At 36.9% G+C, this 12,972-nt stretch overlaps 1 protein-coding gene across 3 annotated transcripts in view; it reads left to right on the top strand.

Moving 5' to 3' along the window:
- LOC150093264 (cathepsin K-like) overlaps nt 1-12,972 on the top strand; it is a 28,782-nt gene that overhangs the window by 3,267 nt on the left and 12,543 nt on the right. For 2 of the 3 annotated variants that reach the window (XM_090413443.1, XM_090413441.1), the window contains exons 1-3: nt 2,159-2,335; nt 2,953-3,023; nt 10,189-10,269. In XM_090413443.1, the coding sequence (XP_090269569.1) occupies nt 2,961-3,023; nt 10,189-10,269 (144 nt within the window). In that variant the 5' untranslated portion in view covers nt 2,159-2,335; nt 2,953-2,960. Of the gene's footprint in view, nt 1-2,158; nt 2,336-2,952; nt 3,024-10,188; nt 10,270-12,972 lie in introns of those variants that run through there. The other variant, XM_090413442.1, reaches the window with a different exon arrangement.

Here is a 12,972-nt window from a genome sequence, read left to right as displayed (position 1 = left end):
GTTAGTCCACATAGTTTCTATTTTGGTAGTAGGGCTGCTACCTCAGCATCCAGACATGCATTTTATACACAAGCGTTTACTCTCGTGTAGATGTTTCGGTTATACTGCCGATACCAAGTCACCAGAGCCTAGTTTGTGATAATAGGTTCTACCACGACAGGGTGAGGATGGTATTTGAGTGGGAGAGGCTATATATATAATAATGAATTCAAAGACTTCATAATATTACGCAATCATCACCTCTTAGCACCCTCTATTTGCTATCACCAATAATCTTTCACAAACTATTCACATGCCCAGCACAATAGCAGTTAACACTAAGCACTCTCCAAACACCCTAAATCTTTTCTTAGTGGGACTTCTTTTGGTGGGATTATTTTTCTAGACTTCTTCTAATCCAAACTTTTGCACCGAACGTGTCTACAAGCAATTATTGGTACGGTAATAATTCAACTTTAAATTATCATTCCTTATTAGCAAACTGCGAGGGAGGTCTGAAAAGTTCTCGGCCTCAACCATAGATGGCAACACTATCGACAAGATTTCTTTTTGTAAGTTGGTACATCTATTATACGCATCCATGTGAAATTGCAAATCATTTTATCAAGTAGTTTGTTTTCTACAGCTGTCTGAAGCAAAAGTATTGTCTGCATCCCTTGAAATAGATAAAATTGAGGATCGTGCGGTTATAAAATTCTTTGTAAAAGAAAGTTTAACGCCAAAAGAAATTCATTGGAAGTTCATAAAAGTTTATGGGCACTCTTCTCCTCCTTTTTAGACAATTACGAAATGGGCTGCCGAGGTTAAACGTGGCCGTACTAGCCTTGCAGATGTTATCATATGAAGGACGTCCAAAAAGTTTAACAACACCAGAAATCATTGATCAAGTGCACGATATGGTATTGGATGACCGGCGAGTCAAAGTGTGTGAAATTACGGAGACTATAGGCATTTCAAAGAACGTGTAGGATATATTGTGCATGAATAATTGCGAATGAAAAAGCTTTGCGTAAGATAGCTGCTGCGCAGATCAAAAACGCACTCGCATGAAAATCTCTGTACAGCGCTTGGATCGTTTTAACAAGAATAAAACTGATTTTGTGCGTCGATGTATTACTATGGATGAGACTTAGATTCACACCAGAATCAAACAGCAGTCAAAACAGTGGACAAAAGCTGGTTGCTCAGCGCAAAAGAAGACAAAGTCGATTCCATAAACAGGAAAGCTGTTTTGTGATGCTAAAGGCATTACGTTTATTAATTATCGTTAAAAGGGTAAAACAAGAATTTCTTCGTATAAGTGTTTTCTACTTTCTCACGAATTACTGGAAGAAATTCGTGAGAAAAGACCCGATTTGCAGAAGAAAAAAATCATCTTTCATCAGGACCATGAACCTGCCCACAAAGGTGTTTTGGCAATGGGAAAATTAAGGGATCCGCACTATGAATTGTTGGAACATCCACCCTATTCCCAAGATTTGACTCCCTTTGACTTCTACCTCATCCCTAAACTAAAACTCTTCCTCGCTGGTCAACGTTTTTCTTCGAATGAAGAGGTGATTGCAGCTCTAGAGAGGTATTTTGCAGATCTTACTGAGAACCACTACAGGGACGGGGTATTGGAGCTCGAGCATCGCTGGAATAAATATATTAGTCTTAAGGGAGATTATGTTGATAAATAAAAATAATTTCGAAATTATAAATTCGTTTTTTCATTGTTAGGCCCAGAACTTGAGAGACCACCCTCGTATTTATTTCTTCTTAATCCTGATTTCGGTCAGTCCATAATACTAATATACCACAGGTTGATCATATTCGCAGTCGATTAGTACCTTGGATGGGTTATTGCATTTTATTTTTATTTTTTTAATATATATATTTAAGCAGATCGAAGTTAGAAATATAAAAATAAAATCAAACAATGCAAAATAAGTTATAATTCTGTCGTGAATGAGATATAGATAAAAAATATTTATGTCCTACGATAGTGAATTTCATTATCTTTATCTTATTTGTTATTAGTTGTATTAATTCCTTCATGACTAGGCAAACATGTATAGAAAAAGTGATTTTGTTTAAATGTCAAATAGAACTGTGCATGATAGCGTGAATTATCTTTAACAGAAGGACAAGAACAAAGATAACGATGACAGCGAAACTAATTTATGGTAAATATCAAGATAAGACCTTTGTCCACAGGATATATTAAAATCAGGACACAAATTTCTCTTTCTCTCTCTCTCTCCGTGATTTTGTTTTTTGATGCATCGCTAACAAGAACATGTTCGTAAGACCTAAGTAACCCATACGGAAGATTTTGGGACTATTTTCAGACGTGAGTTTGACCTTGTTTTTCACATAATCAGTGATTCAGTGATATAATCTGTAATTTCGTTATGATGCGTATTCTTTCGTTGTTCAAGCATTTTTATTTATTTATTTATTTTTAATTTTATCTGTGCATGATGAGAATCCAGTTATTAATAAGAAACGTAATTCTAAATGCCGGACAGAAATGAAAATAAACGAACTCGGTTAACAGGTGAATACAAACTAATTTTATTAGTTTACAGACTATGTTTTAGAGAGTTAAAATAACCCATGAAAAATACAAATTATGAAGCCAGTTTATTAGAGTCGAGATTAAGCATTTTCAATTAGTAGGAAGATCCTCCGCTAGGGATAGCTGGTGATTTGCGTTAAAAGGCATTGTTGAAAAATAATATCTTGTAAAGGGCGATTTATATGATTTCATCAAAATAATCGAATTTTGTAATCAGATATTTTGTTTAAATATTTCTCATAGCTAAATGAATGATTATATTCTTGAATTAAATTTTAATCTCAGTAGCTTGTCGTATAGATTTCTCTTTTTCTTGTTGATCCTTCAGAATAATTATGCTTCTGTTCAGCTTTAAAGTACATGTTAAAGGTAACATGTTTCTTTTCCAGTTATTTTAATGGCAACATCAGCTGACAATGGATTTGATCATATTCTGAATGACTTATGGGAGCAGTACAAGGTAAGAATCATGCAGTAATATATATATATATATATATATATATATATATATATATTTATATTAGGATAACCAAGTTATTTTATAAACTTGGTTATTTTAACTCCTAATCCAAAGTATGCAAACAAATAAGTTTGCGCCTGAAACAAAGTTCAAGTCTAAAGATGATACAACACCAAGGCAACTCATTGTAAAGATCTGATCACTATTCTTAGTATTTTCCCATAATGTAAAGCACATCTCACTAGAAGATGTATATTGCAATGCATTATGGGTGGGGTCACTACCCAGACCGGTTTCAACCTTTTTTGAGGTCTCCTCAGTGAGTAGTTAGACCCTAAATACCAAGGTTCTTATAAGAACTGGGCGATGGACTGAGTCTTTGACTCTTTAACCCGTCATCTGAATGAAGTAAATCTGTGTGGATGGAGTGTTATTGAGCTAAGTAGCTCTAGTCATGGCTGGGTAACGGCAATAGCTGAGCCACAGTTGAAACTTCTTTGGCCTGGAAGTTCAAAAAAGGACTAATTCTACCACCTAAATACCAAGGTTCCTTATAGACCTTATAAGGACTGGCTTAAAGGGGCGAAGCAAGAATGCTTTTCATCTTCCCCGTTATCTGTAGAGGACAGTGTAGGGATAAGGTATTATTGAGCAATTAAAGTTCTGATCATGGCAGGAGGGTAACAGCAATAGCCGAGCCTCGGTTAGAACTTCATTGGCTACAGAATTGCCATCCATTACCCTCCAAGGATATTGGATTGAATGAATCAATCACCGACTATGTAAGTAAAGGTGAAATCTCAAAAATACGGACGATCTCTAGGCCACTCCATAGTGGGCGAAAGACCGTCCTAATCTCAGCGTTGGTTCCACTCAGTGACGGGCTCCCCGACCACTGAGCAGAACCGCTCATATTCCGAGGAAAATAATTCACCGGCAAGTACCCCTCAGCGGGCCGCACCGGAGAACACCTTCCCCGGAGACTCAAAGTGCTCTTAGGGCAAAACCTAAGAGAGCGAACTCATTAACCCAGGATAACAGTAACAGCCGAACCTCAGTTAAACTTCATTGGTTCAGCATTGCCATCCGTTACCCTATATATATATATATATGGGCATCTCATATAAAATCAATCACCGCATCTCACGGTCGATTGATTCTTTTTCAAATATATGGGCATCTCATATAAAATCAATCACCGCATCTCACGGTCGATTGATTCTTTTTCAAATACCAAGGTTATAGTCCTTATAAGGACTGGCTTAAAGGGGCGAAGCAAGAATGCTTTTCATCTTCCCCGTTATCTGTAGAGGACAGTGTAGGGATAAGGTGTTATTGAGCAATTAAGGCTCTGATCATGGCAGGAGGGTAACAGCAATAGCCGAGCCTCAGTTAGAGCTTCACTGGCTACAGCATTGCCATCCATTACCCTCCAAGGGTATTGGATTGAATGAATCAATCACCGCATCTCACGGTCGATTGATTCACCTCATTTTTACGGAGCGTTATCAATTTTACCTATAGAAGTTGCAACAAGGTGTTTTTATTTTTAATAAAAATCTCTGGAGGAAATAGAAATGTAATAAATTTTTTACCTTGGAAATATTGTATATTAGGATAACCAAGTTATTTTATAAACTTGGTTATTTTAACTCCTAATTCCAAGTATGCAAACACCTTTACAACTAGTTGCCCTGGTTGTTGTATCTTTAGACTTGAACTTTGTTTCAGGCGCAAACTTAATTGTTTGCTTACTTGGGATTAGGAGTTAAAATAACCAAGTTTATAAAATAACTTGGTTATCCTAATATACAATATCCCCAAGGTAAAAATTTATTACATATATATGTATATATATATATATATTTTTTTTTTTTTAATTCAGAATTCATTTTTACTCAGTTGGAATATTATTCAAAAAAACTTTAATGACTGTTACCGAGAGATAAAAACATGCCATGGTTTATTTTAAAAGATACTACTAGTTAACAAGTTTCGTTGAATAGATCAACATCTTCAGGTATCACAATCAAATAAATATATAAAGAATTACAGAGACTTAAAATTGTAATAACAGAACAAGTATAAAAAGACAGTAGCGTGTTTGAAAACAAAATGCGAGCTTGAGTTCCAAACAAACGTATACTACGCGCTATCGCGAGTGCGCCAATACTGAACAGAGGCAACGTGTGCTTCAGAGAGATTGAAACTCAGGCTGTTGTTGATATGAGAAGAATCTAGAGAAATTTCTATAGATTCGAAAATCTTTCTTTCGAGCTCATCATAGCACATATGGATGTTAGAAGTTTGAGTCCAGTTCACAATGTGTTGGCGGCCTTCGTCTGAGTTAACTGAAAAGAGAATGTGTCTAGAGCGAACGCTGGCTCTAGTCCTGTTATAGGAGATATCTCTACGGTGTTCTTCCAAACGTAGAAGGATGGATTTATCAGTCTGGCCATAGTATGGTTTTCCACAATCACATAAAATCTTGTACACTCCAGGACTCTGAATTGCAAGATGTTTCTCTTTAGGTTTACTAAGTATTGAACGAAGCTTTGGGAGCGTAGTGAAGCAAGTTCTGAAGTTAAACGTCTTGAGAATTTTTGCCAGTTTTGGTGAAAGAGAGCTGATGTAAGGCAAAGAGATGAAGGCTCTAGGGGAAGAGGGATCTTTAGAAATAATTGAGTGACTTTGGGAAAGAAATTTGTCAATTTTCGTAGGAGAGAAACCATTGTTAATAAAAGTTTTTTTAAGAAAAAGGAGTTCATTTTCAATTTCTGTTTCTTCTGTAAGTAATGATTTCGCTCGGTGAGCTAAGGTGGAAATAATACCAAATGTTTGTGGGGAATAGTGATGGGATGAAGCATGAAGGTATCTGTCAGTATGAGCAGGCGTTCTAAAAATTGAGATTTTAATACTCTCAGCACATCTGGTAAGTTTCAGGTCTAGAAAGGGGAGGCAGTCATCGGATTCCAGTTCGAAGGTAAAAGAGATTTTTTCTTGACACTTGTTTAGGTGGTCTAAAAATAAATTGAGGTTGTTGACACCATCTTCCATGATGAGGAAAATATCATCAATATAGTGTCAACAACCTCAATAAATGCTGAATATATGAGAGCATTGATACTCAAAGTATAATGAAAACCGTTAATCTAAAGCAGTTACTAACTACTGTCCGTTTATTCACATATCTTCTTCTCTCCTTCCAGACAGTTGTAGAAGCAACATAACATTGCTCAAAAAAGCATGACTTCGTGACGTAATTCTTCGCCTTCAGTTCCTGCACTAATGGAACAGCAAATTCAAGTCAATCAAGTCTTTCAACACAAACTGTGTTCCCCGAATGCATTCTTCATCTCAAAGCAATCTTGTTTCATCTATGGTTTCTCATAATTATTTTATCATATCTCAAAGCTTGGATATAAGCATATTTCTCCAGCCTATTCCTGAGAGAGAGAGAGAGAGAGAGAGAGAGAGAGAGAGAGAGAGAGAGAGAGAGAGAGAGAGAGAGATCATAAAATTAGTTTACCATTAAACTGGAAAGGTACTTTAATGGAAAATTATTTTTATTCTCACTTCAATTTCTCTTATCTTTTGTTTAATCTCGTCCAAAATTATGAATAAGATCACCAGCAAATCATCTTCGCTACCTTAGAAGTCAACATTAAGTCAGAGACTATAAGTGGGCACTCATTCGTCTTGGGGGATTCTTCTTGCCTACGCATTTGACATTTGGACAATCGAGTTATTCGATTAAATCTGGCATTTATATCCACGCGGTAAAGTACCATCCTACAGTCTGTCTTGTATCTTTCGTAAATGGATGGATAGTTTCATTTCTAATTACTCAGAGCGATTCAAGTGGAATAGCTGCCTTTATTTGGGCATCCATTCTAATGTAGAAGTGCGTACTTTTTTTTCTTTTATCTATCCTTATCCTCTTTTATATCAATAATCTTTTTTTAGTGACAGAAGATCTTATCGATGGTTTCCCAATAACATTCTAAGCCTCAATATCTTCTAACATTAATCTTCCAACTACTGGGAAATATTTCATTCTTCATGGAGGTATGTATTTCTCTTAAGAAAGATATTCCTTCTTCTCTTATCTCTGATAATACTGGGATCTCTAGACACCACATCAGATTTCTCTTCTTGGACTGGCATATGTTTGTAGGATTTTCTAGGAAACTGGTATCCATAGATTCCTCAGCTTTCAAAGAACTTCGTGACCTCTGTTCTACCATTAAAGTATAGAACTCACTCTTCCAGTCACCTGCACAGTTTATAATAATTATGCCAGTCCCGAATTCAGCAAAGTCAGAAGACTCTCTAACATTTGAGATGGTGCACTAAAAACCTCCTTTAAATTGATCATTTTATTCGGAAGAGAGCATGACTACCACCCCCCACTCACACATTTATTCCAATTTATTTCTCATAAATGTTCTGCTTCTCTCTTGAGCCTTTTCTTTATGTATTCTCATTTCCTAAGGATTTAGGAAACACTTCCTAAATGAACCCTTAACGAACTAATCATTTCCAATTATATACTTAGTTTAATCCTTTATCCAAGTGTAAGCAAACAAAGTTTGCGCCTGAATTATTTTTTCAGGACCGGTGGAATAACTTCTCAGTGGCAAGGGTGGTATAACTACTCATCACTTGCCATAGTATCCCATAGTGCCAAGCAGTGTGATACTAAGTCCTTATAAGGACTGGCTTAAAGGGGCGAAGCAAGAATGCTTTTCATCTTCCCCGTTATCTGTAGAGGACAGTGTAGGGATAAGGCGTTATTGAGCTATATATAAATAAAGCTCTGATTAAAGCTCTGATCATGGCACTAGGGTAACAGCAATAGCCGAGCCTCAGTTAGAACTTCATTAGCTACAGCATTGCCATCCATTACCCTCCAAGGGTATTGGATTCCTCTTTCCTGTGATACTAAGGTTGAAGTAATGCAGAAGTCATATTTTCACATACAAGTAGCCAAAAGGTGTCACATCTTATTATTAAAATTATCTGGATTAGAGATAGTGGATGGAAGTTTTTTTCGCTTGGCTATGCTACCAATTATATATCATATCTGGGTAGTAACCATTCCCTTAATTCATAGCATTATTCATGTCCGCAAGGAGATGTGCTTTGTATTATGGGATACTAAGGCATGTGATGAGACGTTATACCACCTTTGCCACGAGTTTCCCCAGTCCTGAAAGATACTTCAGGCGCAAACTTTGTTTGCTTATTTATACTTGGATAAAGGATAAAACCAAATATATAATTAGTAGCATAGCCAAGTGAAAAAAACTTCCATGAACTCATTATTTATTCACAAAAAAATGTTTTTTTTCTTTTTTTGTTAACCTCCCTCCTCTGCGTGGCTGTGATATGTTCCTGTTAATGTCACTCACGATAGCCTAGCTTACTACAAAGTGCTAGCCAAAAGTTCGAGTAATTTGATCATTAAAACAAAATCACTTACCCTAAGACTTGATTTCACAGTCTCCTTCCACGTATACAGGATCTCAAACGGTTTTCCATGATTCCACATCCCTGGAAGTTGTCCTCAAGTGTGGCTGTGTTGAGCACCTCCTCCAATTCTACATGGATGTGGTCAGTCGCATCAAATCCATGCCCTTTCAGCTGTAGTTTCATCTTGGGGAACTGGGAAATATCGCAGGGGCCAAGGTCAGGGGAATAATGGGGGATGGAGAATGACTGTTATGTTTTGGGAAGCCAGGAACCATCGAACAACAAGTGTTGTGTGGACAGCAGCGTTGTTGGTGCAGAACCCAGTCGTGGTTCTTCCGTTTGTCTGGACATTTGCGCCGAATGCTCTCCTTTAACCCCCAAAACCTCACAATAAAATTTGTAGTTGACAGTTTGACGGGAGAGGAGGAATTCCATGTGGACAATACCACTATTGTCCTTCAATGAGAAGGATAATAGTGGTCTTAAGTGGGATAGTTAAGCGTATTTATTTCATAAAGTCGTTTACAAACATTAAAGCTCACAATAAGATTCAAACCCACAATTTATATAGTGAAAGATTTCTAAGCTCTAGAAGCATCTTTTTTTTTTAAGTCAATAGAGAACTACAGTATAATTACATCTGTTTATCTACTTTAGAATATAATATCTGCACAATTGAACAAAAGCTAGATACCAATAAATAAACAAAAAATAAATAAATAAAATAAATAAACAAAATAAATAAAAATATAAAATAAAAATAAAGTAAAAATAAAAATAAAATAAACAAAACAAATAAAAATAAATAAATAAACAAAAAGCTATTATTAATTGTTAATTAAAGGTTACCGAACTAAATGTGGTCTGTACGCAGCTAAGAAATATGCTTATGATAATCAGGTCATTAAAAACATTTAATTACCGGATTCTTTTAATAGTCAACTACAAAAGCGTACTGAGTTCAACCATGATATAATTTACCCTTCGACGGATAACCGCACTGCAGATATAATAGATTTTTAATGAATATCCTCCCCCCCCAAAGAGATATGATTTAGCTCGATAATGTATCTGTTTATCTATTTTGGCTCTGTTTTTATATAATTACCAATTGTGTTTGCTCACATGTTTTCATATAATCAAGTAGTTTCGTTTATTTGAGTGAATGACTAAGAGCAATGTGACGTAACGCTTCTATGTATCCATGGCAACAAGAAGTGCAATTTACGTGGAACATTCCAATTGAACAAAGCTGTTAGTGGAAAAGTTTAATTGAAATCATAAAAAGAATGAACAGGATTGGTTAGAAATCATCGAAGAGGTGGGAAGGAACATTTTAATTAATCCTTAATTAAAATGTTTTTTTTTAAATTTTTATGTGGCTCTCTCACACGAAAGGTTTTTCATATTAAATTGTAAGATATTAGTAACTATCGGTAGGCTAAGATTATATTTTTTATTTCTTCTATATGTTTTTGTATTTTTATTTATTTTTTTTATATAATCTGGATCCGTACTCTAGAAACCAAACATGAAACTTTTTCAAGTAACTTCAGATCTCCAATAAACAGGGGAGTGTTCTCACACCATCCCAAAGAATAAATAATTTATTTTAATAACTAACATATTATCCTAAATACCATTTTTGTCTATGAATTGAAATTAACTACAACAATTACTTCCTCTATAGATAAAGTTTAATAAATCTTATGAAAATCAAAACGATGCTGACTTGGGAAGTACTAGCACGCCACCTGATGTAAAAAATCAGGTAAGTAAAGATAAGAATAATGGTAGTAATTTTTGCTCAAGTATGTAATAATTTGATTTGAAGAGAATTGTTGATTGTGGTAACTGATAACTTCTATGGCTAGATGGACATCAATTCCTTGGATTTGTATCCCGTAATCGGTATTTTTTTAATTGTTTAAAGAAAGAAAGTTTTGAGCACTTGGCTCGCCCTAATTAGGGGTTCTATAGAAATATTTCAATCTGTGATTAGAGCTGCCTTTGGGCGTTTATATTTCCATCTGTCTTTTTCATCGTAATCTGATGACTCACGAATGAGTAGGTTGGGATGGAGTGATGCCCGAGCAAAGTACTTGGTTGCTATCTGGAGGAGAAACGTAGGTATGTCTGGCAGGTTTCCGTCTTGGTGGAGGATAGTGTTCCTTACAAACTACGGGGCATCGAAGATCATTCGGAGGCATTTGGTTTGGATTGTTTGTAATCTTTTGATGTTGCTAGGGGAGGTGTGGCTCCACGCTGGTGAACCGTAAGTTAGTATAGGTCTGATGATTGCTTTGTATATTCTTAGTTTGTTTTCTGGACTGACTTTGCTTCTACGGTTGAGTAGAGGGTAGAGTTCAGCTATTGCTGAGTTTGCTTTGTTGCAGGCGTAAGAGATGTGGAAGTTGAAGCTGAGATGGTTATCTAGTTTGATTCCTAGGCATTTTACTTCTTTTTTTGCCAAGAGATATCAGTATTGAACATCATGACTGCTCCGTGATGGTTTGCTTTCTTCCTTGTAAATAGTATGGCCGTGCTTTTGTCTGCATTGACATCAATTCTCCATTTCCGAAACCATTTTTCAAGATTTGTTGCTGCGTTTTGTAGTCGTTGTGTGGCTAGGTATGGCCTGAGCGATCTGGTCAGTATCGCCATGTCATCTGCATAGAAAGCCATGGTGATTGATGCTGTGCTTGGGATAAAAATATTGAAGTCTGAGATAAAAATATTGAAGAGCAGCGGCGATAATAGGGAGCCTTGCGGGACACCTGCTGTGATATTTCTTGTAGTGGATCTGAGCCCACGGAGTTTCATTTGAAATTTTCGGTCTTTCATATAAGAGTCTATGATTTGGATGAGGTTTAGTGAGTATTTCGCAGTTATTAGTTTGTGGATGAGGCCTTTGTGCCACACTTTATCGAAGGCCTTCGCCACATCCAGGAAGATTGCACCTGTATGTTGTTTCCAATTAAATCCGATAGTCATGTATTCTGTAAGTCTGTGGATTCGTTGAGTTGTGCAGTGACCGGTTCGAAAACCAAATTGTTCTTTTGGGATTAGGTCTAGATTGTCCGTTTCGTTTTGTAGGCGTTTTAGTATTACTTTTTTCAGCGATGTTCCCAAGGCCTGACAAGAGGCTGATAGGTCTGTAATTCTTGGGGAATTGAGGTGCTTTCCCCGATTTGTGGATGAGGATTATATCTGCCTGCTTCCAGCGAGTGGGGAAGTAGTGGAGTCTTAGCATCGCATTGATGATAGCCACTAGATGCATTATTGTTTTGTGAGGGAGTGCTTTTATGATTTTGTTTGAAATCTGATCAGGACTTGGTGCTTTTCTGTTGTTGAGGTTCTTGATGATTGGGTATATTTCATTTGGTGTAGTATAGCTTGTGTTGTCACTGCAGGTGGTATGATGAGGTGCATAGCGTACTTGACTGTGGATTTTTTCAATGAAGCGCAAGTCAGCATGAGTGTAGTTTGGTTGAAATTGCAGCTCCAGGGTATCTGCAAAGGCTTCTGTTTTTTCATCGTCTCGGTAGACTATGCCTCTTTCTCTATGGATTGGTTGTATATTGGGGTGATCGCTGCGAAGGGCTTTAGTCATTTTCCATAGTGAGTTATCTATAGTGTTTAAGGAGCTTGGTTTTCTCTCCCATAGTTGATTCTTATGGTCTTTGCATATCAGACTACGTTTGTTAACCTGTTTAGCTCTTGTTTATCCTGGGGTAATAGTGTTGTATGGTATCGACGTCTTATCCTGTTTTTGTTGCGAATAAGCTTTAGAATCTCTTCTGGGAGCAAGTTAGTTTGAGCTGGTGTGGTAACAGTGGAGGCTGTTGCAAGGCCAGTTTGGATTGTGCTTTCCAGTTTATTGATCGCTGTGTCTACTTCTTTGGGTGAGGAGATGGTTGGGACAGGGCCCGTGATGTTGCAGAGAGTTGCGTTGAGCTTCTTCTGTAGGATTGTCCGGGGATGGTTTCTGCTTCTCCGCCTAGGCTGAGCAGAACTGGATTGTGGTCGGAGCTAAGATCATTAATAATCTGCAACTGGAACTGGTGTGGGTTGTTCCTGAAAATGGCTATATCCAGCACATCAGGTTTGCCCAGTGGTCCGTACAGTCGGTTCAACAGGACTTGCTATGGTGATGTTTCTTGTCATAGCGAATTTGTGTAGGCTCTTCCCATTATTATTGGTGTTTCTACTTTTCCACGCAGAATGTTTTGCGTTTAGGTCTCCCTCCACTATTGTTGCTTGGTTTGTGTTAAGGAGTTGGGAGAGGTTTGAGGCTAGGAGTGGTTTGCCTGGGGGGTTGTAGACTGAATATAGTTTTAGACTACCTGTGTTGTTGGTGTGTATTTCAATTCCAGTTTCTTCCAGGTTTGTAGTTGTTGTCTTCTTGATCTCATGGTATCTTATGCTTTTTTTAACAAATATAGCCGTTCCGCTCCCTCTGGCATTGAGCCTA

Source organism: Typopeltis vanoorti, chromosome 24 (assembly GCF_054136105.1).
Source record: "Typopeltis vanoorti isolate ZY-2024b chromosome 24, IOZ_Tvanoo_1.0, whole genome shotgun sequence".
In the NCBI taxonomy this organism is placed as follows: domain Eukaryota; kingdom Metazoa; phylum Arthropoda; class Arachnida; order Uropygi; family Thelyphonidae; genus Typopeltis; species Typopeltis vanoorti.
The sequence above is the reverse complement of the archived record's forward strand: the minus strand, read 5'-3'. Positions and strand labels throughout refer to the sequence as shown.